This window comes from Gallinula chloropus (assembly GCF_964237585.1).
Source record: "Gallinula chloropus genome assembly, chromosome: 1".
Lineage (NCBI taxonomy): Eukaryota > Metazoa > Chordata > Aves > Gruiformes > Rallidae > Gallinula > Gallinula chloropus.
Window position 1 is genome coordinate 99471355 of NC_140085.1, and position 27797 is coordinate 99499151.

The window sequence follows — 27797 nt, forward strand, 5'->3', positions numbered from 1 at the left end:
GAGTAGGCTGAGCTGTATAACTTACCATCAGAGTCCCTTCATGTAAAATAGGATTAGCTGAGAAAGACAAAGTACAGTCAATGTTTCAAACCTGTAGATTATTTTATTTACCAAATGCATTACAACTTTGAAAATTCAGTTTTTGCCTTGGGAAGGTTCTGCTCTAAAACACCTGGTGTTTCCAAATCCTGCTGAAAGATTGTGATAGACTTCTTGATGGAGTATTTCCTGGGACAGTGATGTAACCATGAGGAAGTGAATGTTGCGGTTTCAACAGGCAGGGTCTTGCTGTCACAAGTCCCTGAGGGTTTCTTACTGACTTCTCTGACAGTGAGATGAAGCCCCATCATGCATACCTTATGTAGGATTCAGCTTTATGAACAATTTGTCCTTTCTTGTATCCCACCACCATTATGTTTGCTTTGTTGTTAGAGAACCAGCATTTACAAGGACACATAGCTGCCTTTGTCATTCAAATGTATCACTACAGCCTTTTGCTATTTTTCATTCTTCTGTTGAGAATTCGAGATTGAGACGTGGGTTGGTCATTCAAATTGATCCAAAATCAATTAAATCTGTAAGAAGATGTCAATAGACTGAAACAGGTTCTGGATCAGAGTTTCTGTAGATTTGCATAGAACAAATGGCCTCACTTAATATGGGGAAAGGAAGTACACTGAGCATAAAAGACAATGCTACTACCTCAGGGATGTGATGAAACAGATTATGGTTACTTGCAATGTGGTAGAGCTGAACTGTAAGGTACAAAAGGTGGTTGCTGCACTGTTGTTTTATATGGAATGGGCTACCATCTCTGAGTTTGGAACAAGTATGTAAAGTGACCTACACATCTAATAGAGGATCTAACAGAAATGTTTTGGAATTACTTTTTTTCCCCCTAGAAAATGCCCCAAACTACTGAATATTCAGGATAAAACAACCATCCCCATCAAACAAACATGACCGAAGAAAAAAAAAGCAGGGGAGGATTTGTCCATCTTTTTTCCTAAACATACACTGTTATGCAATACGATCTCCCCTTCGTAACATCAGTTCCAGGTGATTATTTGCCTCTTTGAACAAGCTAGGGTATTGCAGTGTAAATTTTGAGATTTGCTAGTTAATGGAAGACACAGTAGCAAATAAAATAACTAATACCTTCCTACTGGTTCTGTTTATTGGACTCTTTTGTTAATTCCCAATCTCAAGAAAAACATCCTCCTCTCAAATTCCTACATGTTAAAGCACAAGAAGCAGTTAGCTTAGAATTGGCAGTGTAGCATTTTTGATACCATTTATTTTGCAGCAATTTCTTCTTCCAACTTTTCTATACAATATGGAGAGGGCTATTTTAGACTTAAAGTCAGAAAGGTTGTTTCTTGGTTAACTCTGGTGAAGGAGCTGGATTCAGTCGGTACTTCAGTATGTGTTGTTGTTACCTATGGCCTTGTGTCTGCTTCTCTTGAGGCCAATGTCAAAATTCTCTGATGGTATCAGTTACATCACGGTGGTGACTGAAAACCCAGAGACCTAACAAAAAGGGCTTGTCCTTGTTGGGTACGACTCCTACTGACTTTGGTAACCATGGCAGGTACTCTGCACTTCTCAGGATTGCATCTGCAGTGTAACAAGGAAAAAAAGAATCTTTAAATGATCATGTGAAACCCTATTTACTGAAAGGCAATAGTTTATTTTCTAGCAAAGCAGCCTTCGTTGTTTTAATTTTGTTACAAGTTTCTAAAAAAAAAAGAGACTTTCACTTACAGAAAAGATGCAAGGATTCCAAAAATTAGCTTTGATTTTCCCTTAGAAGATAACCTGGTTGGTATGTTTTCTCAGGATAGCCTCTATTTCTGTGTGTTCGTTTTAAACGTATCTGAATTCAAAGGGGTTTTAATCTCTGTCTCTTCTGTGAAATTAGATTGTACACAGCTAAATATGACTGCTCTTCATAGTTTGCTGTTCTAGCATAGCCATAAAATGTATCAATGTATGTGTATATATAAATAACTATTTGATGACAGACACTTTAGATTATATATTTAAGCAGCCATGTCAAAACTTTAAAGGTAGATGGCTTCAAAAGCAACAGTATAGTCATAATACTCACAAACTATTTTGCAAACAAACCGTGGCCTCAGCACAGACTTCATCCCCTCACCAGTAGTCTGAAACCCACCTTTTCTTTAAAGGCCCCAGACAACACGCGTTTTGCCGTTGCTTCTTTTCCCCTTACCAAGATGTTATTTGAGTGATGGAGACTACCTGTAACTCAGTCTTCACCATACGTCTCCCAGAAAAGCAGCCTTGGCACTGTACCTCTAAGTTCCACCTTCATCGGTCTGAACTTGCGTAGCATTGCACACAGCAACCACCATCTACTCGCTCCGAGACTGACCATGTCACAGCCGGTGTCGTTGGTTTCCCCCTGGGACTGCCCTCGCTCTTCAGAATGGCTTTTCTTCACGTGATGTCTCTCCCATACACGTTCCCACCGCATTCTTCTTTCTGCCTTTTTGCCAGTTTCTAACAATGTTGTAGGAATAGCCATGAAATAAGCAGCTTAATATACTGATTTGCAGTCCCAAGGGGAATTTACATTAGAAGTGGAGTTGTTATTATTTACTGAAAAGTGGTGTTACCTTCTCTTTTTTTAATTATTATTATTATTCTATTCCTATGATAATATGATGTTCCATGTAAATTTTCATGTGCTGGCATGCCTACAAGTTAATAGTGTAATAGAATGCTCAGCTCTCAACATTAGGGTGTTTTTACGGCGACTTGCATTACATATGCCATCTCTTTGCAGAAAGAATATGGGGTTTGGCAAAGCTACCTGCTGAGCAACATAATAAGATTTTTGTACAAAGTACAAGTTACTGATTATTATTGTATTTTATTTTTCTATGATTTCCTAAGAGGCATTATCAGGTCTTACGGATGCGGTAAGCCTGTTTATTAAGATATTTATTAGCAAATAAAAGTTACAGTACTGGTGGTAATTTTTGAGTTAATGGTGTTTGTTTTGCCTTAAGTTACCAATACTGCGATACACAGTGAAGCCTGTCATGCCTGATCATGACAAAACAAAACTCAGCTGCGTAACACAGTGTAGTGTACCAATGAAGGCAGACTGACCGTATATCCTAACACTTGAGGTGCTTCAGGGTGGTGGTGGTTTTTTTCAGCTAAGGAATGCTGAATCGTAGTGGCCTGATAATCAGGTGCTCTAATAAATGCCTTGTCATAGTGCACATCCAGTTAGCAACATCAGGGAAAAATGGTACACAGGAAAAATTTCCAAACAGCAGCACTCTCCTCCAGAAACACGGGGGTCTGACTTTTAACTAGATTTTAAATTGCTATTGAGGTTCTGCAGTACTGTTCACCATCCTTATGGTGGTTCACCGAGCCATGCCACCAACTTCCACAGCACTGTTTTGAACTCTCACTGACACGTGCAGTTCTAAAAGTGGTTGTATTACAGAAGCAGTGGCAATGTCAGACACCGGGATTCACAGAGAAGTGAATGCCGTGTACCATAGTCAGACCCTACCTTAGCCTTTTATTTCGTAACATCACGTATGGATGCAATACAAAACTGAAAGAAGCACGTGTAGATTAATAGGAAATTAACGTTGTATGTCCACAATCCATTACATTCTGCATATTTTACATGAGATGAACTTTCTCACTAAGGACTGTACAGTTTAACATAGTGCATATAGTGAAGAATAGATATTTAATTTTAGATCTGGTTACAGAATGCCTTTGCCTTTCTTTGCTCTTTGTTGAGTTTAGAACTAGTTCTTAGATTATGGAATGATTTCAACCCCACAACCTGATGAGCTTTCAGACCCAAAATTTCACTGAGAGATTTACACTACTTGCTTTTCCTTTGATGACTCATAATGCCACCATGAGGGAATCTCATCTTTTAGTTAGAACCTTTCTGGGGATAGGGAAATCTTGAGATCATGAGATCAATTTACCTCAAACCTTTAATAATAACAAAAACAACAGTAAGAATTAGGAAGTCAAACAATAGACAAAATGAGCATTTTTCAACTTTGATGTTTAACGTGAAGCATGTTATAACCGAGAGCTTCTGATTGAAGGAATTTATCAAAAAGAACTGTCCACGTAGCTATCAAACAAACAGCTGCTCCCACTGCTCTTGCTCCTCCTCGCCGCAGGCAGACGTGGAGACAGTAGGCTGGCAGATGTGTGCAGCATACCTGAGACCAGATCAGTTTTCCAGAACGAGGGGTGGAGCTCCATGAAGGAAAAATGCTTCTTCAAGCCAAGGAGCTGTACAGACCATCTTTTGGGAAGCAGAGGCAGAACCACGCACTCCACCCCTCACTCATTTCTTATCTTTGTTCAAAAGCAAAGGACGAACCCAAATACATGCCGCAAATCTGGACTCGCAGAAATCCCCGATTGCAGTGAGGGGGCCGAGTTGCTCCAGCCATTGGTTTGCAGTGCCGGGCTGTGAGAGACAGCGCGCAGGTCATTGCGTGGAGAAGATGGGGAGCAGTGTCTGACCCATCTTTTATATGGGGGGGAGTGAGGGACGCTCAGCTACCGTTGCAGTTAAAGACAGGATGAGGCGCTTTACCTGCGTGGGTTATGTGCAGAAGTGTAAGAAGTCACAGTACTCGCCTTCACACAACCGAGAAGAGTTTTGGCAGCTACATCTAGACATGTGGGAGAAAGGGGACTGGGGTTTGGCCTATCCCTGCTTACCTTTGGTGCTCATTTCAAGTGTAAACCCAAGTAAACTTGGGCTTGTGCAGCAGACCTAGAGCCAGTCCCACAGGACTGTGGGCGCTACACTGCCAAAAACTACCCAGCCTGCTTGTCCCCGAAACGCTGATGTCACCTCCATGATGGGACGATTTACCCCGAACGTCACACCCCGCCACCCCGCCGGCTGAGGGGCAGGGCTTGCGGTGATGTTGCTTTTCACTACGGTTTCATTCCTACGGAAGGCAGAGGGCGGGAAAAATTACGGCGACGCTGGACAGCGGTGACGAACGGGATGGGGGCTGAGCCTGTGATCAGTGTGTGACGCCTGCCCGTGTGCGGGACAGCCGCCCCGGCACAGCACAAGACGCAAGGCTGCCGAGGAGGATGAGGCTCCCGAGGTGGAGCCGCCCCGGGAGAGGCAAGGCTCTCCGGCCTACGCCGTCCACGACCCCGCAGCCGCCACCCCCTCACGCCCGCCGGGAGCCGCGGGGCTGTACAGAGGCCACGCCCTCGGAGGCTACCCCGCCCCGCCGCCCCCTCACGAGTTGGCCGGAAGAGGCGGGACTGGCGCGGGCGGGGCGCGGCCTCTCCGGGGAATGGATGGGCGGGGCGGCGCGGCCCGGCCGTCTCCTCGGCAACGGCGGCTGGTGGCGGCTGGGCCTGGCCGAGGTGTGTGCGGCGGGCGGTGGGGCGCGGGGGAGCCGGAGTGGCGGGGTGGTGCTGGAGTGCTGGCAGGTTCCCGCCTCCTGTGGGATAGCGCGGGCGGGGAGCTCTGCCCCAGCGGTGCGGGGACGTCCGTCCCGACCGGTCGGGGGAGGGGACGGGGGGAACTCGTGCTTCCCGCTCGCTGTCGTGGCACCCGGGGGTGACCCTGCCAGGAGCGCGGGCTGCCGCGGCGGGGGTCTCGGCTGAAGGGAGGCTCGGCGGTGGGAAGGGAAGCCCCGTCCGCTTGGCAGCGCCGAGCAGCCCGGCGATGCTCCTGGCTGCCCAGGGAGCTCCTGGCTGGGGCCCCGGACGCTGCTGGGGGACGTTGTGCAGAAAACAAGCCCCGTCAGAGCTCCGGCTAGAGTTCTACCCGGTACCGATCCGCAAGCGCCTCCTGAGGGCGGCTCAGGCGGCCGCGGCGCCTCGGCAATCCGCGTCAAACTAAAGGGGCTGGCGGTGCCGCCCGGTTTGGAAGGGGCCCCTGCAAGGCCCCGTCTCCCCGCTCCGCCTGTGGCGCGCTCGGGCTCGTCGCTGTGGGCCGATGGGAGCCGCGGGTCGCGATGCCTTTGCTCAGCAGCCGGCGCGGAGGGGCTGCGCCCGCCCCGGGCGTCCCTCGGAAGGAGCGGCCGCGGCTCACCTGGCTCCGCTTCCCGGGAGCCGGTCACCGCCCCTCCGGGGCGCTTTACGCCGCCGGTCCAGCCTCAGGAGCTTTGCAGCCTGGGTGGTTACAGTCAATGCTCATCCCTGACGGCTCAGGCCCGCTGGCAGCTCTTGATGATGGTTTGTGGAGTTTGATAACGAGTTCCTGGACCAAATTCTATTTTTAATAGTTCGAGGGGATGTGTAGCGTGTGTGCCGAGTAGCACCGCGGGCGAACACGGGCTGGCAAAAGGAGGGAATTTGTTCCACTTGTAACTGCAGCAGCTCCTCACAGCTGAGGAAGAGAATGGGAGAAAGGGGCAAGGCAAGAAGTCAAGGGTACTCCCCCTCTTGTGTTCTTTAATGACTTTGCAGAAATGGCTATAATTAAAGTGGTTTAGGAACTGCTGTCAAAGAATGCACATTTAGGCTTGTTGGGTTAAAGGTGAGGCCCTAGAACTACCTTTTAAGTTTTGTGTTTTCTCCTGTTCCATTTGAAGAGTACCTAAAGGGTATCTTCCTGTCTCAAAGGCTTTTGATTGGACTAGGAAGTAATGTGTTTTGGAGAAGGGTTCTGTTAGGTTAATTTGCTAATAAACCATAAGCCTTAATCTGCTTTCAGAGTTGTATCCATATTTAAAAAAAAAAAAGTGTAGGGAATAAAATAGGAAGAGTTGGAAGAAAAATCATGGGTTTTCCTCTTTGAGGGAATTGCTATAACTAACCTTAGGGTTGTTTAATCTGGTGCCAACTGTGTGTAATTTACATAGGCACTCTGTAGATTGCTACTAAGTCTTGAATAAAAATGCCCTAGTTAAGGCATTAAAAAGGATCTGTATTTTTTAAAAAAATCCTGCTGTAAATAAAGGTGATGGCTGATGTGACAGTGAAGACTTCAAAATTATTTCTGTTAGAATGCACTTAATCATCATTTTGTAAACAGTGAAGAAGGGACACCAAATACTTGTCACTGATACTTGTTTTTTGTCTTCTTGCTCCTCCTGCCATGACTTTTTGGGGTAATTAAGATTGAAATTTGAGTTGTTCAGCGCTGTGTGGTTTTGCTTTATTGAGAGGAAAAAACAGCCTTTGCCACTCCACAAAATTTCTCTGGCAATTATTAAATTATTATTGAATGAGCCACAAATTTTTCAGCTGTCTGTTTGCTGAAGTGATTATTAGCGGGATTCATTCAGGGTAGACAAGGGTTATCCCCTCTGCAAAGTGTTCTCAGACAGGTACCACAAGGGAACATGTGATGTCAGCTCCTTTGAATATGCTACTTCAGTCTATTCAGGAGTAGGATTTTGGTACCTACCTGAGGTGTGGGTGAATGTTATGGCATCTGGCGTGGTGTCTGTTGGATCTATTAAGTTTCTATTTGTAGTGAATGAGTTCTTAATTTACACGTGTTTGTATCAGCAAAGCCTGTTACAATTAGAGTTTGAATTGAATTGACAGAGGGTATTTTATTTACTTCAGCGTTCAGTAAATTGCAGGGCAGGTGCTGAGGAAGAGAAAGATCATTTGGCTTTGCCACCTAAATGATGGTAACTGATAATTTGAAGTAAAATGTCATGGGTTTTTTTTTCTTTTCTTCTAGTTTTGGGGAAGGTAAGGAGGCATTGCAGAAGGTGGTAAGGAGCCGCTGCAGTTGTGCCCCCATCTGCACCGCTCGGAACGCTGGCGATATTGCTGCCCCGCGACTCAAGGGCATGGCGTTATATAGGCAGGGCTATAAAAGGCCAATCTACTTTTGCATCGCGGCCTCTGCGCTGTAATCGGCTTAGGCTCCGTTTGCTTAGCACAGCGAGCAAGCCTGCTGTGTCGCTGGGCCTATGGCGCCTTATTCGCACTGTCCTTTTAAAAGTTGAAGGGCCGCTTATCCACATGCCCACCTACCGTGCCAGGGCCGCTGTACATGTAACACTTTCCCAACAGCTATTTCCTTCTCTGATTTTTCTGAACAGCAGTTGATCCTTGTGTATTGGAGCCAGAACTATGGGATTGTTTGACAAGCTAGCGGGATGGCTTGGGCTGAAGAAAAAGGAGGTTCACGTTTTGTGCCTTGGCCTGGACAACAGCGGCAAAACAACGATCATAAATAAACTTAAACCTTCAAATGTAAGTACCCTCCCCTTAGTTTGCTGGTGGTGGTTTTACTGCAAAGCTGATGTATGTTTATACTGGTTTTGCATGCTGTTATACTGTATGTGATTAAGGAAAAGATGCGAAGAGCTTGTTGATTTAGTACAGTGAAACCAAATGTATTTTAAGAGTTTTCAGATAACTAAAACTAAATGTGTGTATCCCTATGCATACTATGAAAACATTTAACAAAACCCCACTGTTAATGTGGCACATGTTTTCTAAGATTACCCAATAAAGAAGGGTTTATGATGGCTGAAATCAGGCTCTATAACAGTTTTCTTAAGTCACTTAAATAATTACAACAGGATAGCAATTACGAATGATATGTTAAACATTTGGGATTAATACAGTTGTATAACAACTTGTCTGCATTTATCAGGTTTATTTTAATATGTTCCTGGGAAATAGTGAGTATATTATATAAAATAGGAAATAACGAGAAGATACATGCTTAATGGAGACTTCAGCCTTTTTAAAGAATAGAATCGGTTTCAAAATAAGTGGCATTTATACTTGCAGTCCATTCATCCAGTGAAAAGTGTTTTTCAGGCCTCTGGAGTGCCTAGCGTTCTGAGCAAAGTTTAAAGTAGGATTACCTTGTTTCTAGGTATGTTTATGGTATAGAAACAGATAAATTTTGGTAGGCATGCTCAAAGCCAGAGGCTTATGTGTCTGGGTTATATGCATCTGGGGTACTGCAATTTGTGCTCTTTACAGCAGGACACAGGTTGTGGGGTTTTTTAATTTCCTTTGAACTTTTTCTGAAGAGTACCACTGGATGTTGTTTTAAAATGTAATTCAGTAAAGAGTCTGCTACTCTTGAATTCCTAGCAATTATTCTTCCACTGAAAATTAAATAGTTTTAAAAGCAAAAACTCTGAACTGCTTACTATCTGTTGCAAATCCTTTGGGGCAAACGCTACAATTTGTACCAGGGAAAGTATATATTTATGTCATTTCAGAGGCCCTCATTGTAGCAGGGTTTTAATGTCATACCTTAACCAGTAGAGGAATCCTAACTAGAATTGAACACACACTTCAAGATTTATTACAGTAATAGTTATTAGAGAGGGTCCCAAGGGAATTACGTAAGTAGAATAAATGGAATTTGTTTGTTTTACTGTGAACTGTGTATTGAGAATTTACTTCTGCATGTTTTCACTTAATGTGATGCTTTAGGAGAGTGTAGCTTTGCATAAAACTTGTGTAAGTTCTGTCTTTGCAAGACATGACATTCTCTGATGTGCAACAAATATCTTTAGATCAGACTTCATCAAGATGTTTATTTTTAGCAAGTTCAACAGACAGATGATTTTGAGCTCTGGATCAACCTAGTCGTCTTAAGGACAACTGCTGCTTTGCCCTAGGAACAGTATCACAGAAGCACAGAGTGGTGGGGTTTGGAAGGGACCTCTGGATATTGTCTAGTCCAACCCCCTTGCTAAAGAAGTTGGCTGATGAATACAAGTGTTTCTCCATCTTCTTGCTGTTTTTTTCTTATGGGCCTGTTAAATACATTAAAAATAAATGTTACAAAGCCCCCACCTCTTCTACTTTGTGCAAATTTTCCTTTGTTGGCAGGAACTGTTGGCTGCCCAGGGAGGTGGTGGAGTCTCCTTCTCTGGAGATATTCAAGACCTGTATGGATGCCTATCTGAGTGATATATCCTAGGGAACCTGCTTTGGCAAGGGGGTTGGACCCGATGATCTCTCGAGGTCCCTTCCAACCCCTACAATTCTGTGATTCTATGAAATCACTTGGAAGGTGGAATGCAAGTTTTATAATGAAGTTGCGTGAGAACCAGCTTCAGTTGTACACAAGGAATCAACTGCTTATAGATAGCTTTTTTAATAAGGGGCTCTAGAAAGTCTGTAAAAGGATTGCATGTCACTTTCTCAGACATCACTGTAATCTAAGGAATGTGACCTTTCTCCCTGCTCAAGATGGATGCTTCTTAAAGCAGCTATTCTGTTCTACCAGCTGAGCTGATAGGTTACTTGGCTAGCTCGGCAGTGAACCTGGTCATCAGGCGGACCTATTAATAACGCTTGATGTTTTGGCCAGCCGTCTGTGGTAAATGATGAATCCTTCCAGTGCTCTGGTAGCTTGAATAGAGCTATGGTAACTGTGTATGGTAACACTGTGTAACCTCTGCTCTGTAATTCCGGGTGTCAAACAGACTCCTGCAGCCTGTTGATGGGAGTATGGCGGATCTAGTTATCATGATAGAGGTATACCCTCTCTCAGATAAGAGCCTCGGGGTATTGTGCGGACTTGTTTGGGTTGATACTGTGATTTCCAAAGTGCACAGATATGGTAAACTTTGATCTCACTTGTAGCTGTTACTTTCCATGTTAACCTATCTCTGATTTATTTCACAGGTAATATCCACACATACGTGAACACACAAAGTAATGTCAAGGGTAGAATCTCATTCCTAAGTCTAAAATGTCTTCAACTTCAACGCTCTTGGCCAATAGGGTTCACTGTAATTTCCTAAAAACCTTTACTTTGAATTATTGTATTTTCTGGAAACTTCTAAAATGTAAAGTATCTGGATTTGTAGAACGTTTGGGGGAAAACAGATCTATAATGCATTTGTGTTTCAAGTATACTGCAATATATACGTTTTCTCACTTGATTGTAAAATTTGTACTTTCTTTCCTTTAAAGGCTCAAACTCAGGACATCATTCCAACAATAGGATTCAGCATAGAGAAATTCAAGACATCAAGGTAGTAGATCCTTTCATTTTTCTCCATTTCACAGTAGTAATTAATACACAATAGTTGGACTTAGTTATATTCCACTGAAAGAGGTAATTGAGTATAATTTGTGATGGTATAATGATGTGACAAGCCATTTGCTGAAATGTTGTAGTACTCAGGAGCCCTAATCATGATCCAGGAATGACAGTGTTAGAATATATTGAGTCATTCTGCTACAAAACTATGTTTGAAAAAAAAAAAAAAGAAAAAGTTTTGCAATAGTTTAGTCTAAGCATCTCATTTCTTTCTGTTAAGAATTTCAGAATAGGGCACAGTTACAGACGTGAGGAGAGACAGTTGCTTAGGTGATAACTGATACTCTGTTAAGCACTCTCACTGGAGGGACTCTGAAGAGATTTCAGTCTAATCTCATTAAAAGAGAAATGGTGGCTACAGTGTTAGCAGTGTGAAGATGGCAGGGACAAAGGTCAGGAAAATGTGGAAGGGAGAAATCATTAGTTGAATGAAGGCTAAGATTTAGATAAGGAATGCTGTGAGACAAAGATACTTCAAGGAGATACTGTTTTATTGTTCTGTAGCCTTTGCAGTGTATTTTAGTTCAGTCCTCAAACCAAGCAGCGTGCCCCACTGGATGACAGATCTACAAGAAAATTGTTTATTCCTTGAGGTGATGTATGGGATTATCAGGCTTTGTATTTTTAAAGTAGGCTCAACAACTACATTCTGTCTCTGCAAAGCACTTAAGACAGGTTTGGGGTTTGGTTGTGTGAGAATGTAAATCAATTTATATTGCTTTCCTTTTTTCTGATCCTGTAGTAGGAGAGAGAACACCTGCAAATACACCACGTAGGCTGATTTAAAAAGCAAACACCCCCAAATCTCATTAATGTAACAATCAAAATATTATTTAGGTGTTGCCAGTAACTTTCTACATGGTAGAGCAGCTAGTCTAGAGTGAGATGATGCCTGGGTATGGAGTGAAAAGGATGTTTGGAGAACTTGCTTCTCTAAACCTCATTTTGGGGCTCCCCAAAACAGGAAAGTCTAATATAGCTGTCCATATTGCCTCTGTAAACATTTCAGGAATGAATCAGAATTTCATGTAATGTTCTTTAAGTTGACTTGCTGTGTTTAGCATTTGGGGGAGAGATCAAAATGCGAAGAGTACACTTTTTGGCTTGGGCACCTGAGGGAAACATGGTATGACCAGAATGTATGTTTTTTTCAGGAGGTACAATTTTTTTTTTAAAGACTTTTATTTTGTGTACAGAAGCCTTTGGACATTATTGGTGCCTGTCTAGGGACAGGATTTATGACAGGCTGTGGGTTTAAAGTCATGGCTCACCTGAATTTCATTTACTTATGCTATCCACAATATTTGATACTAAATGATAAAATGAGAGGCTGAATAGGAGCTTATTTTGTACTTTTATAATTGGCTTGGCTCTTTTATTCAGAGAATAAACAAACACTTTTTGTATTGTGAAATATTTCTATAACAAGACCACAAAACTGGGCAGGATAGTTTGAAGGCAGATGGAGTAACCAGAGTTCCTTCAGGAATCTTTCTCAGTTGATTAGGATTCAAGTTGAGCCATTGGTATTTTTGTCAGGATGCAAAGAAAATAGTTTGGGTTTTGTTCTTTGTTTCTGTGCCTCACACGCTTTTCTTTGCAGTTTGTCTTTCACAGTGTTTGATATGTCAGGTCAAGGGAGATACAGAAACCTCTGGGAACATTACTACAAGTAAGCCTGACATTTATTTTAAAGCATTGCTGTTCATATTAGTTGGTTGTTGTGTGTTACTGAAACAGAAATATAATATCTAGTGGTTAGAAATGTTTCAGAGATGACTGACATCTGATTTTTGGCAGAAGGTCATTCTAGAGAAATAAAACTTTTCTTTCTGTTCCAAAACATGAAACATGCTTTTGGGGACTTCTTGCTGACTCAAAAAGTGGGGAGCATAGCATTTAAATGTTGAAACCTGAATCGTTGAATCATTTAGGTTGGAAAAGACCTGTAAGATCATCAAGTCCAACCATTAACCTAACAGTGCCAAGACCATCACTAAACCAGGTCCCTAAGCACCACACCTATTCATCTTTTCAATGCCTCCGGGGATGGTGACTCAACCACTTCCCTGGGCAGCCTGTTTCAGCTTTCCCTGAAGAAATCTTTCATAATACCAATCTAAACTTTCCCTGGCACAAACTGAGGCCATTTCCTCTTGTCACATTGCTTGTTACTTGGGAGAAGAGACCAACACCCACCCAACTACAACCTCCTTTCACGGCACTGTGGAGAGTGATAAGGTCTCCCCTCAGCCTCCTTTTCTCTAGGCTAAACAACCCCAGTTCCCTCAGCTGCTCTTCATAAGACTAATGCTCTAGAACCTTCACCAGCTTTGCCACTTTTCTTTGGACATGTTCCAGCACCTCAATGTCTGTCTTGTAGAGACGGTCCCAAAACAGAACATAGTGTTTGAGGTGAGGACTCATCAGTGCTGAGTACAAGGGGAAAGTTGCTTCCCTAGTCCTGCTGACTGCACTATTTCTGATACTGAAAACCAATCTTGTAAGAAAGCACCAAGATGAGCTAGGATTCCTATTTTTCCTGTTCTTCTGTAGGGGAATGACTTAAGACCCAAAGAGGGCAATTAACCTCAGAAAATGAGGCCCAGGTAAATAGGAACTTAACAAGATCTAAGAATACTTGGTCAAGCAGGATATTCGCTGTATGTGATAATACGGTGGTATCGCCTTATTGATAACGGGCACCATTTTCTGTTTCTCTAGCTTCTAATGAAACTTGAATCTTCATTTACGTTGTCTCATTCTTATTCTGTAACACCTGAGACTGATCTAAATAAGGTAAACATTAGTTAAACCACAGCTTGGAGAAACAGAACAGAGAAATTCTGAAGATTATAATGCTGATTAAATATTAATATTTAATGTGATAGAACTTCAGAGTATTCTTTATTTGAGGGTTAACACTTCATCTCCTTTCTGTGCAAAATATGTTGGCAATTTGAAAGCTTGTGTAGGTAGATCTTCATTGTTGAAGAGTGTTAGATGTATTTCTCCCAAATCTTCTGGATTTCAATAACTGATGGCCTTGGGCTGTTCTCAAAATGCTAGCCAAGCACTTCATAAGCAAATAGTTTTTCTTACTGTTGTATTCAATGCAGTAACCGTGTGGCATAAATGGCTGTATTCATTTTCACAGTAAGGAAGTTTCTTGAGTCATTTTGACAGTAAAATGTGCCCTTATATCTGCCTCTCTTCCTGGTCCAGCGCAGTAGTCACATACTTAAGATTAACTTCCAAGAATAATATACAAATAATAATATACTGTTCAGTTTATAAAGTTAAGCAGGACTTAATTTTGCTAGAATTGCAAAATGGCAATCAAATCTGATCAAGGATCTGTGTCTAAGTAGTTGCTTCAGAGTACTTGAAGCTTTTTCTTTTATTTTGCTTGAAACTATCTTCTAGGATGTCCTCAAAGACCACTTGCCTTAATGGATGTAAACTCATGATGTGTCCCTATTACTGTTGCTGGTTTGCAAAGTTATTTTTTGGTGGTAAATGCATGCTAGGACTCTGATTCCTCTAGAAAAATACTGTATGCTTGTAAAGATAATTTGGATATTCTCAGCTAATATGCAAAAGCTTTTTTTGCTGTTACAAGTTTTATACACCAGGAAAGAATGGATCTTCTTGTATAAGCTCGAAGCTGGTCAAGTTATTTCTGCTGTTATACTAAAATATAAAAGTAGGTGGTGCTGGGGGGTGAAAAATGAGTCTTCAGAGGTGTCTCAGAGAGAAATAAAATGAAGAAGTGAATGTTAAATTAAAATTTAAATTAAAAATACTTTATATAGGTGTTTAGCTGCTCATCTGAATTGGTCAGATTTTATTTGGTTTTCAAATAAGTTGCAGTAAATGGAACATCAGGTCATAAATTATCAGTAATACCCTGAAATAATGAGTTGAATATTTTATATAGAGAGACTTATACGTGTGTGTTGTGACTATAGTCATGTTGCCCACAGAAAGTCTTTAATGATTTGAAATAGCTGAGTTTTTACCAACTACTCAAAAAAAAAAAAATCCTGTTTATGCAGACTTTTGTAGAAATTAAATTAATCTGTATAATGCCTAACCATATAACAGGTGGCTTGTTTTTTTTTCTTAAAAGGTAGCTGATCTTTCCCTAAACTTGCATTAGTGTAGGAAATACAGAATTTCTATGAAAACCTGTCTTGAGATTTTCTTTGTCTGTCTGACCACACTGTCAGAATAGCAGTTGGTTATGTTTCTGGAGTTCGTTTTCCTGCCTCAGTGGTGAAAGCAAGCTTTTCTGAGGGTTCTATGTGGACTGAACCTTGTATGAGTCACAGAGCGAACAATTTCATGTCTCAAAGTTGTGCAGGTTCCCAAAAGACTGAATTTCAGAAATAAGGCTGGATTCAAATGTTAATTGTAATTAAAACCCACAGAAGTTAGAGGGGGAAAAAAAAAATCAGGTTTGTTCACTCTTCTGGTGTTTCTTCTGAAGCCTTTTCTTAATCACAGTTTAAGAGAACCTATAATTTGCCTCTTTGCTCTTTTTATGTTATGCAGAGAAGGCCAAGCCATTATTTTTGTCATTGATAGCAGTGACAAATTAAGAATGGTTGTGGCTAAAGAAGAACTTGACACCCTTCTGAATCATCCAGGTGAGGAGGCTTTTTTCCCCTTTTGTCTCCATATTTGTCATGTTGTCGTAAGAAAAGTCCTTATGGGACACATTCTGCATTCTGAGTACTTTGCAAATACTTCAGCTATTCGTGAATACTAGAATAGTAATAGTCTGCAATAAAATGGGGGGTGTGTGTCTTTATACCTCTTTATCTTTACAAACTGATTATACTTCAGTTTACTACGCTGAGTTGGGTCAGTCTCTTATTAATTAATATAGATCAAAAGTTGTATTGTTTTGAGGAAGAATAGAATTCTGCCCTCTGGAGGCTGGAAAGCCCGTATGTGACAATGAACACATACTTTTTTTTTAATCTCCCAGTGTGGATTATTTTAATGAAGATAGCAAATTACTTTAATGTAACTTTTAATATTTTTTTCACTTTCATTGTCTTCTTTTTTATTATGCTTTAGCCAGAAATAAGGTTGGATAATTAGACCAGTCAGTTTCAATTGCCTCTGAAAGGATACATGGGATGGATGAGGATATGAGAGGATTTATGATCAGGGTGGCAGGTGTTGTTTTGGTTAGTTTTTTACATGAGGCTACACTTTTTTTTAAGGCCTGAGATCCGTCAGTTCTTTGCTGCTTTGCCCTTCCCTATTGCCAACTTAACTGGAATGTTTTTGCAAGCAATACGAGATTCTGGTTCTTGACTTCCAGCACTTTAGGTAGTTGCTCTGATTAACCAGGGTATAAAACTACATACTGGAAATCTAAAAGTCTTGTAATTTCTTAACCTCATAGAGCCTTAACTTGAGGGGCTACCAGGCTGAGTAAGAGAGGAGAAGCTGCATTTCTAACCAGGAAAAATAGCTTGTGATCAGGACAATGATGTCACTATGGCTTCGTTTTCCATTCAGACTGCATGTCTGAATTAGTTCATCCACAGAGGTGCTGTAGATGAGTGTGTGTGAGTTGGCTGAGCCCCCTGCATTTCATGATACGGAATTGACACTCTTGCAAGGGTCACAGGGGAGGATGAGGTGAACCAGAGGCTGCAGGTGGATTATGTAAAGCCCAGGGAACTTTGTGCCAAAGCAGGTATTAACTGCTCTGGTAATAGGTAGTTCTGTTGGTAAAAACGAAACCACACAGGACCAAGGGTGTGAGGTAAAGACTGCTGCAGCAAGTTTCTGGTTTATTAGAAGACAAAAGACTGACAATATTAAGTCTGAGGACATGCAAGCTTAAGTGGGGCTTTTATTTAGGCATTAATTTAAGGTTATTAATGCTAATCTAGCAGTTCAATGCTATTCAGTTACTGATGTATGTGTTTGTGTCTTGTAGTTCTGAAAGACAGTGGCTATGGCCACCTGGTATGTTCCCTAGAGCCAGGAAAGGGCAGTTGGTATTGATTTGGGTTTTGATAGGTCACAACCATGAGAACCAAAGAGGGGGAAAAAATCCTTCTAGTAGTAATGTATGACAAACATCAATATATAAGTGGTTTACTGTATCAATATTTTAATTTGTATTGCTGTTCTGCTTTTCTTCCCGCATACTGAACTTTTTCCCCATGTATGTTTCTGCCTTTCTGAACCTCCTGGAGTGGTTTAAATTCAGCTGTTTACTTAAGGTTTAGCAATCCTTTGGTAAAACAGAAACAGTTCCCTCTTCTTGCCAGACTTTGCTTGAGGTTGTCAGCTGAAAGGGAATGTTTACTGTAAAGCATTAATAGACTTAGAAGTTTTACAAACTCTCACTGTTCTGTGAATCAGAACTATAGATTATTTTTACTTACATAAGTGGCCAATGCACTGTACAAATAATGGCTTGTTTAATTAACACTTTTTTTTTTTTTTAAATGAAACTTAATTCTTCAGCATTTTCCGAGATAGTCTGTAGATTACATGGTTTAGATACTGACTCTTGGGTCACTTGAACTCTGGCACATGCTTCTAAATAAACTTAAATTCCTGTGAACTTGCAGTTCCTTGTATGAAATTGCATATATCGTGCATCTACATTTCTTTAATGTGGTAACTCAGACACACTTGCAACTAGGAAATGTTAGCTTTCAATTAGTAACTAAAAGCTGCGGTGGTGGGGAAATAACAACATGGCAGGAAACAATGTCATAAAGTAAATAATGTATAAATTTCTGTGACCACCACTTCATGTTTTAAGATGTTTGCTAAATACATTTATAAGTCTATGTGGATAGGTTGTGCCCCTTTTAATTGCTTTAAAAAAACCCCACTGAAAATTCCTTGATTAACTGGCCTACTTTTATATGTGATGTCATCTAATTTCTATGGGTTTAATGTATCCATAACCTGCAACCTGTGGGTATCAGAGTTTAATGATATTATAGAAGTTTCAATCAGGAGACACAAAAACTCTTCAACTGTGCAATCAAAACAGGTATTTAATTATGTGTATTATTTACTTAAGACACATTAGTATGTATTTAATGATATGTGCTTGTATTTTGAGGCCTTGATTTGTGTTAGAGGATATCAGAGGGAAAAATAGCTCCGAACAGGTTTACTAGTTGTGATAATCATAAGCGTTTTGGTCAGCACTCGTGATCTCTGGGTATGGGTAGGTAGCGTTATCTTCACCAAGTTTGTGGAAAGGTTCAGTGAAGGGATTGAAAAGAACAAAATTAGGAAGGTTCAAACCATTTCAGAATTGACTGTTTGTTGGGTTTTTTGTTTCACTGTTTTCCCCTCACTGCTCACCCCTCCCCAGCAAGGGCAGCTGATTTATGTTTGAAGTTTTTAAATAAAAACTTAGGTTATTTCCTATATGAAAGGACCTTTTATTTTTACTGTTAAAAACTTTAAAAAGCCTGTGTAGCAATTTTCATCGTAGGGGAGTTTTTCAGTTCTTTTCCCTTCGAGGATTGATTGACTGATTGATAGGCTCAAATGTAGGCTTTCTCTAATCCTGTAATTTATCCTTTGTTTAAATAATGTGGAAAATTGTTATGGATAGTCTTGGTGCGGTTACTTTGTTGGCAATGTGACATCTGTGGGGTTGAAGAGAAGTATACTTTGTTTCCTTACAATGACTGAGTGGTCTTTTGTGGCAATCAGTGAGGTTTATGCTTTTGAGTGTGTAAGTATGCCAGAAATTGCCGGTGTACTTGGTTTGGTCTGTGGTTCTCACTGCTAGCTGAGAAGAGCTTCTGGAAAATAAGTCTTTCTTCCAAGTAAAGGTGGGATTAGGGCTGTCCAAGCATGTGTATCTTCCTTATTTTAAAAGGTTATGGATCCCCTCCAGGATGCTAAAGGATAATTCATGCTACCCTTATGCAACTATTGTTTTGAGGTTATGAATGACCACAAATCACTTTTCTGATCGTTTTGCTCACTAAGTGGAGCTCTGTAGTAAATAATCATCTGTAGGCAGTCGTTTCATCTCCTGTGCCACAGCTTCACCAGCAATCTATACCTGCAGCTTTAAATGTATGTATAAGGTAGGGGGAGAGGGGGGTGGAAGATCCCAAAGCCTGCCAGAAAGAAAGCTTGTGAGCATTCTTGAAGCGTGCATCAGAGGCCATGTGACCCAACAGTGTGCATCTGGGTAGGATACAACCTCCAGAGAAGTGCAGTTACAGGTGAGCAAAACCTCTTCCTGTATTGTTTGTAGCTTTTTGCTTGTAGAGATTGATGTGTGTTGCACAATATCATGATAGTTCTGTTTCCGCTCGTGCCTAGATATTAAGCACCGTCGACTGCCTATTCTCTTCTTTGCTAACAAGATGGACCTCAGGGATGCAATATCATCAGTCAAAGTATCCCAGTTACTGTCCTTAGAAAACATCAAAGACAAGCCCTGGCACATCTGGTAAACTTCCCTTTTTCTAACCTTTGGTTGATATTGCTTTGTACATTCCTACCTTAGCTCTGTCATGCCACTCAGAATTAAATAACGTAAATTAAATCAACCAGGTAAAATGTTGTGCTGCCGTGTGTGGAAACAGTACTAACATTACAGTACTTGCTATGCAACTTGTTGAAAGGTCACAATGCATTCATGCAGACTGGGTCTTGAAAATTTTCACAATAGAACATTTACCCAGATAAAGAAATGGAGAATTTCCACTGAAATGGGAAAGCAGTGTTCTTACCAGAAGAACAGCTGCTTTTATTTTTTGCTGGGAAGAGATAACAGAGACCTGCTATCAGAAGGCTGCTGCTAGTTTGTCTTGCAGGTTTCAGAATATCAACAATAAAACATTTAGAGTTAGGGTTGGTTTTTTTGCCCTGCTCTGCAGATGTTTTACTAAAGTACTGTTGAAAGGCCATTTAGTAAGCTGTTCTCGGGTGAATTCAGAGGGATGCCATACTCTTCGTACCATGTAATGTTTGGGGTTTTTTTTTGTTGTAGGAGCTAGTGACTTTTCATGCAGAAGGATGTAAGATTTCATATAAACATAAAGTATGTTGTGCCAGTGATCACAAGGAAACAAAGCTCTCCTTTTATCTGGTGGTGTTTAGAAGATATTTATCTTAATATAAGTCCTCAGAAACTATAAATAAAAATAGCAGCTAAATGCTGCTGAAAACTAGAATTTTCGTTTTAGACCCATTTAGACTCATATTTAAACTTTATTAAGGGGGTGTTGTTTTAAGGTCACTGCTTTTTGTCTCAGAAATTACACTGATGAAATCCCAGGCTACTTGGAAAGTAATTTTATATCAACCACAGTAGCAGTCCAGAGTCACTGCTGTGCTAGTTTTCATCAAATGTAGAATGAGGGGCCTTTTAAACAGTAAACCCCCTTGTGATTCAAAAGGTAGCTTTATACTGCCCACGGTGTAGCTTAGTATTAATATATATTAACAGACAGCCCCAGGGCTGCTTTTACAATGAAGTGTGTACATGCTATGCTTTCTTCCTCCAGTACTTCATCATCCTCGCTCTGTATAGGAGCTGCTTGGGAGAAGGAAAGGTGCAGCTTCATTGCTGTTGTTGTAGGCAGTAAACATTTTTTTATAGCATAGTCTGAAGAGGGAGTTATCTAAGTGGAGGTGCAGCAGTTGACGTGGCAGTCTTGTGTAGGAGCAGTTCCAGAACCCCTCATGTTCTAGGGACAATTCTTCTGCCTTGAAACTGGAATTTAAATAGATCACGTCTTGACAGCATTTCCATGTAGGGAAGGTACTCTGGAATATATCATCTGAGAAGCAGCCTTCTCCCTGTGAACAAAACTTACCTAAAGTTTAGTTGTAACTGACAGAAATGCAAAGTAGCATCAAGTATAGTGATAAGACTACTAAAACTGGAGTTTTACAATGTTTTTGTAATTTGATTTGTTTGTTTCAGTGCCAGTGATGCTCTTAAGGGAGAAGGATTACAAGAAGGTGTAGATTGGCTCCAAGGTATATCATATGTAATTCTCTTACTCTATTTTCATTTTGTTAAACTCTCATTTTTTAAGTTTTTTTCTTTATTCCCTTTTTCTTTCTGTCCACTTTTGCTGTCAGATCAAATTACACAGTGAGTACTGATGCTCTCTTTCATGTTCGCCTTTCGTCTACCTCCTTTATGTATGCTAAAGTTCACATCAGTTTCTCTGACAAAAGTGTGAACTATGAAATAGAAATGCATACTTCTGCAAACAGTGTAATGCTTTCATGTAAACAATTCTAATACAGGGTGTGCTCACACTTGAGTTTATTCTTGGAGCAGTTCAGTTTGATCTTTGACTTATTCCTACTGTCCTGTCCCAGTTTTACATAACTTAATGTTATGTAAACATAGGGAATTAATTCACCAGGGAAATGGTGAATCAACAGGCTGGAAAAATAAGCAAAGTACACAGACAAATATGCTAGTTTTGATTATTCAACTTCAGTTCCTTAGAGACAAAATAAGAACAGCTTACACTACAACGATCATAGCATATGCAGAGACTCATAAATACATAGAGAATACCAGATCCAGCTCAGATGCTGTATTACATATGAATTCTTCATTACAAACTTGGCATGGATGCTGTATGTTCTTTCTGTTGGATGTTGGTACGGGTCTGGTCTCTCTTCTCCTCCCGCGTACTGCTGGATGTATAGAGTAGTGAAGCGTGGTGTTGTTTCGGTAGGCTCGCTGTAATTTTGGCTCCCGCGATTGCGTTGCGTGCATTGTGAGCGTATTGAGTAGCGTAGTATAACCCGAACCCTTGTGCAAGGCGGTTTCCCTGCACCGGCGTGTTCCGTGCCGTGGCAGCCGCCAGATGTCAGCGGTGCTCCGGAGTCAGCGCCACCGCACTCATCCCCTTCCCAACACAGCGAAATGACATCCGGCTTTGTGCCTCATGTGACCTGTCTCCACCTCTCTGTGGGTACCAGGCTGTCCTTTCCACTTGGAATCTTTCCTGCTAATTAGGAATAGATGGGTTGTTTTACTCCGTTATCAAGCAGTACAAAAGCATTTGGTCACATTTTCAGGGGAGGGGCTGGTAGCCAAAAATAGTCTTTACAAGTGTATTTTACTGCCCTACAGAAGGAAAGGGATGCATCCTCCACCATATAAATGAGTTCTGTGGTGGGGGACCAGCATCTTACTAGTGAGTTTCCTTCACAGCTGTATCCTGCTAAGAGAGGTTGATTCCAAACCACTTTTTTTTTCCCCTAATTTCAGGCATTTTTCTGACTTTGTCATATTTTCCTGCGATTTTCAAGGTCTCTGCTTATCTTAGAGGACCTGCCTAAGTTTCACTCCAAATTTTGAGTCAATGGTTTTGCATGTGAGTTCAAGCTTCTTAAAAGGGTCTGGAATGCTTGCCTAAGTATTTTCTGCCAAAATATTTAAGTTTCATGTATAGATTTTTAAGCAGAATAAGCAGGTGCTTCTGCTGTCACATAGCTCTTGATGGTTATTCACTTAACATGGACTGTTAAACTTCTTGACTTTTCTGAGCTGAAATTCTTCATGGATGGACTTTATCTAAAATAATTTCTTTTGACTGCCTGGCTCAATGTTCCCAAAATTTAAGAGGAGTTGGGCTTAACCTGTATTGTTGCCTAAGCACCTGTAGTTGGCAGTTACACTTTTAAGGGATGAAGGCTTTGATGTTTCAAGAACATAGTTCTCCTACGATTCTACTCCTCATTCCTAGAATGCTAGACAGAAATATTTAGAACAACTCAAGTTATTCATAATGGTCCCTAAGTCACAGCCTGTGGATGCCATAACAATTCCATGGAGGAAGCAACACCTGGTTGGTTAACGAATGCACAGTGCTCCTTGTTGACAGCCTTGACGTGCTTTCCTTAGTAACCTTTTGTAGACCCCCTTACAGGTAGTTCACAGATTTGGGTGGCCAAGGCAGAAGGCTTTGCCACTTATTTTTCCCCTAGTGAAGGCTGAGTTTGCTGTTTCCCTATTTTGTGATGGGGTTACTATTGCAACAACACATCATTGGGAGGGTCAAACTAACCCATTTCACAACAGTTTATAACCAGCTCATGTTCCCTATTAGTGGGGGAAATTGTGCTGATTTCCACACTTTGTAATGAGGATGCAGTGCATTTATGCTAACCAAGGAAGTGTTTGAAGTGAATTGAGAAGTGGCAGTCAGGCAGCAGCATGGTGGAATGTGGCTACTGAGAGAAAAGACACTTTCATGCAAGTTATTTGAAACCAAATTGTAAATCCTTCCCTGTTGGGGAGTTAATTCACATTCAGCTGTGTGGAAGCTGAAATGTGTACAAGGAATTGAAATGCATGCATCATAAAATAAACTTCCAGGCCTTACTCTCATCAAAGTTACCTGGAAAAAGATAAAAATTGAATTGTGTGGAAAAATCTTCCTGATAATTAGCAACATTTGGGAGAAACAACTTGTCTGTGGAGGAATTTCAGAACTGGATGAAAGCAAATTGAGAAAACTCTATTTTGTCCCCCATTCTTCTAACTACACCAGAACATCAATGGGTGTAGTTCAGTAGCCTGGAGAATATTGTGTTACGTTTCTCAAAAGGCAAAATACAGGAATAATTCATCTTGTGTTAAGACCAGCTGTTTCTTTTTATTAACAGATCAGATCCAAGCACTGAAGACATGAGAGAGAAATAAGAGGCATGGCGTTCTTTCACAGGCTCTGTCAGCGGGTGTGTGAGGTCCTTGGGAAGGAAGAACGACTTAAAGAAAATGAACAGTTCAGCTAAAAGATACTGTGTTGACTTGTTTTCTTTTAGTATCGCTTCCAGAAAAACTGAATGTAGATAATATAGCACCTCAGGTATGCAAATTACATTGAATCTTGTGACTGGAGAGCATATTTTAAGAAAAAAAAGGTTGTGTTAACCATAAACATCTGCATTCATTTGAGTTTTAGGTGATAATTAGACATCAGGAAATGCCCCTCTGTTTTTTTGGGGGGACAACTTTCGACCAAATGGGAGTAATTCTTTTCCTGAGAAAGAATACTCAGTTCTTGAAATCAAGCTGCATGAGATACCTACTGATGTTAGGTGCCCATTTTTAAATGTCTCTGCAACTTTTTCTATTGTGAAGTTTGATGTTGGGTTTTTAGTAACTGACTGTAATAGGCTTCTAGAGGAATGTTTTTATTTAAGACACAAAGATTCAGTGTATTTGTTATAGATGATTGCAGATGTTTTTAAGAACTGCTTGTAATGACATGTGATGAACTGTACTTGTGATATGTTGCAGTTATATTTGCATTCCCATCAATAAAACTTCAAATAGACATCACCTCATGGTTTGCTTTCTTAAATATGTTCATTGATGGTCTTTACACCATAGACATTTTTGTTTTTCTGTTAGTTTAATTTGGAATTTGACCATTTTCTATTGGAAATAGCACTGCATACTGTAATGAAATGGCATCTCTTTTGCCAAGCTTTTCTTTTAATTGCACATATTTGTTACACTCTTCCAGATATTTAAGGAGCATATGGCTGAAGGCTTTGTTTTGGAAACACAGTTAAGGGACAGTTTGCTAGTTTACTAGATCATTGATAGGAAATGTCTTGTGCTTCTGTTGTACATAAACTATTTTATTTTCAAGAAAAATTTTTAATAATTTTTCTGTCTTCAAAGATTTATCATAGGTAACAAATCAAGCCAATGCTAAGAACTTTATTTTTGTCATGCAACCTCTTACCCTTTAATCCTTCCTCTCGTGTCCAAGAAACAAGCAGACTGGCACTGGCTATACTGAAGACTGTATTTAACTGAATGATTAGCTGATGCCTGTGGGAGATGTAACATAAAGGTCTTGCAAAAGCTGCTTTTTCCCCAGCTCCCTACTAGCATAGAAAAAACTCAAACGTTCAGTAAGCATGCATTCTAGGGCTCCCTTGTTAGAGGAGTATTTGAAGCAAAGGGACCTGTAAGTCTTACTGTAAGGAAACTTTCTTACAGGATGCAATAATTTTGACAGTTCAGTTTGTCATTAAAGTATTTGTCCTTCATGTGTGTCTGTGGCACCTTTGGCTTCCTGTCAACCCTGAATCTAAATATCTATATAAAATCAAATACGAGGAAGAAAAACTGTATATAATTCTGAGACATTTTTCTAACTCTGAATTGCAGGGCACAACTTTCCGGTTTACTTTGTAGTGGATAATACAGTAACAAAAACAATACTTGTTAGAAACATCTTTTGTTAAGTATAAGAATTACATTATTATTTTGGTTCACTTGCAAGGTTTATTTAAAGGAAAATTTTAATTTTATGTTGGCTTTTTTTCCTACCAAACATCTCAAGTTCTTACATAATATCTGTCTGCATTTGACTTTCTTGAACAATCTGGACCTTGATGGCTTTCTGATTATTTTTGTTTATGTTGGACTACAGAGTACTGTGCTTATTTTATGGGTTGCCATTGTATCACGGGAAGCTGTTTGAAATTATTGCTTTGTTCTTCCACCAGCAACTCTGAGGGAAGTACCCTATTGTCCTCTACTTTTTACTTTCTGATGTGGTTAGTAAGCTTTTTTTCAAAAAAAAGTAGTTTGATATTTATGTTGATTATTGTTCCTCCTCTTTGGATTAGTTGGGAGGTTTTTTGTTGTTGCTGATGGCTTTTTGTTTTGGTTTTTCTTCAGCTCTTTCTGTTCCTCTCCTCAGAGGACACTGGGCTGGATGGAGACCTGTTGGAAGGAGTAGGAATGGGGGAAGTCCCTTTAGTGAAATGCTTGATTTTACCTTTTTCTTATATATCACTGCTTCATCCATTACTTGTGTCTTGCTTCTAGAACACACTGGAAGTCTCTGCATGTTTACCTCTCCTTCTCCCATGTCACACAGGCATTGGTTCCTAGCATGCACAGGTGCTACCCCCTTCAGTTGCTCTGACAGTGGTGAATTTGGTACAAGGATCATATATTGCACAAAAATGTCATGCATCTGTACAAAAAGGCTTCTTTGGAGTTGTTTTCTGAGGACTCAGTGGCTGTCAGTCTTCAATGCTGTTCTCCTGTTGCAGGCAGGATGTTAAAATCTTAGAGTAACGAGCTCTACCTGGATGCTCCAGGACAGTTTGCGTGTACAAGTTCATTGCGCCTTACGAACAAAGCAGACAAGTCCCTTGGGAGGTTTAAATGAGACTTGCAGAATTTTCACCTTCCTCCCCCTTCATGTTTCCATAGGTTTATGCATTAAGTGGGAACTTGAAAGGCAATGGAATGCCTGGGAGAAGCTTGGAGAGTTTGGTCTTTATGCCCCACACAATGTGATGTGTTGTTGCTTCTGCACACTAAGGACACTGTCCTATTTATATATGAATTTCCTTAAAATATGCCCGGTAATGCGTAAGAACGTCGCATTTTCAGCTGAAGCATGAGGCAGTCGTTCTCACATACAAAGTGTTGCCTTCTGTTTCTTCCTTACCAAGTAGGGGCTATCAAGTAAACATGTGAATCCTACTTCTCTCTAGCCTTGCCTCCCTGGTACTCGAGACACGAGTCCATGGGAACCTTGTGCATTTAACCTGTAGCTACTTGCAGGTATGCTGAGAGTCTGCGTGGCCTGAAGACTCCTGGGCAAGTTTCTGTTAAGCAAGTGCAGTTCTAAGTGTTAGGATGCAAATGTAATGGATCCTTCTTTTAATCTTATCCCTCTAACTAGCACATGCTTGGGGTTTTTTATTTACTAAGATAGATAAGCTGCTGTGGAAGGGAAGGCTAGACATAACAGCTCAGCATAATTGTCTACAGGAGGCATTCTGATGTAGTCATATGTGGAATGGTAAGATTGCACTTCAGTGCTTCCTTGAAACAGCTGTGTAACCTCTGTCTCAGCAACTCATTCCTTAGAAGCTCCAGCTAGGAAATAGCACCTTGTTACTACTACAAAAGAAAGTTAATGTTAATTCAAAATGTGTGTCCTTAAAAGCAACCATTTCTTAAAAGTTCATTTTAAAAATTAAAAATATTTACTTGTTTGGGAAATCATTCTCCTTATGATCAATTTCTGTCATTAATTTTTGTTCAGTTCTTTATGGCCTTATTTCTGTTCCACAGAAATCCTTACAAATTTTGCTCCCGAACTTTCTGGTCTGCTCCTTTTAACTTCTGCTGAGTACTCTGCCAGTAAAACTTTGCAGTCCTGTCCCTGTTGTTTGAGTAACAAAACATAATGAGAGAAGGTCACAGAAGACTGGAATAAAAAAGGCAAAAACAGGGACTACTGAAAAAAGGCTTCAACTCACTTCTTTCAGAAAGGTCAAGAAAATTTTCATTATTTTTATTATTGTTCATCTTGACTGCTTAAATTGTAAAATGCACTGTTACTATGCAAAAGTAGTATTAAGTGCAGGAGCTAATCAAACTTCAGGACTTATAAGGCTGTCTTAAAACAAATGGCATCCGTTTTTAAGTAAAATTCTGTAACAGTACTTCAGTTCAGAGGCTCTATAGCTCCTGTCACAGTAAGGTACATCATGAAAGCATTTGTGTTGGTGTGACCCAGCACTTTATAATTAGCTAGCCAGTGGTCAGTGAGTTGTATTGCTACTTAATAGGCTGAATATTTCTAGCTGTATGAAGTTCTGTTCTCAGAAGTACAGTGTGTATGTGGTAACGTACCGTCCTCTTTCACTGAGTCTCAGGATCTCGTGGTGCCTGTCAGCCGTGCTTACTTTT

The 27797-nt window shown here is 40.6% G+C and overlaps 1 protein-coding gene across 1 annotated transcript; it reads left to right on the plus strand.

The window, feature by feature from the left end:
* Positions 1-5375: 5375 nt before the first annotated feature.
* On the plus strand, positions 5376-23998 carry ARL6 (ARF like GTPase 6). Its single transcript, XM_084271723.1, has 8 exons — positions 5376-5424; positions 8073-8223; positions 10924-10985; positions 12657-12725; positions 15611-15705; positions 19397-19526; positions 21009-21064; positions 23723-23998. The coding sequence occupies exons 2-8, from the start codon at positions 8101-8103 to the stop codon at positions 23746-23748; spliced, it is 561 nt and encodes a 186-aa protein (XP_084127849.1). The 5' UTR covers positions 5376-5424; positions 8073-8100; the 3' UTR covers positions 23749-23998.
* The last annotated feature ends 3799 nt before the right edge of the window (positions 23999-27797 follow it).

Bases quoted from the DNA above. Each gene is read 5' to 3' on its own strand.
- ARL6 (XM_084271723.1), top strand. From the start codon at position 8,101: ATGGGATTGTTTGACAAGCTAGCGGGATGGCTTGGGCTGAAGAAAAAG. The intron at 12,726-15,610 runs GTAAGCCTGACA...TATGTTATGCAG, and splicing joins CTCTGGGAACATTACTACAA to AGAAGGCCAAGCCATTATTT. The intron at 21,065-23,722 runs GTATATCATATG...TTTTATTAACAG, and splicing joins AGGTGTAGATTGGCTCCAAG to ATCAGATCCAAGCACTGAAG.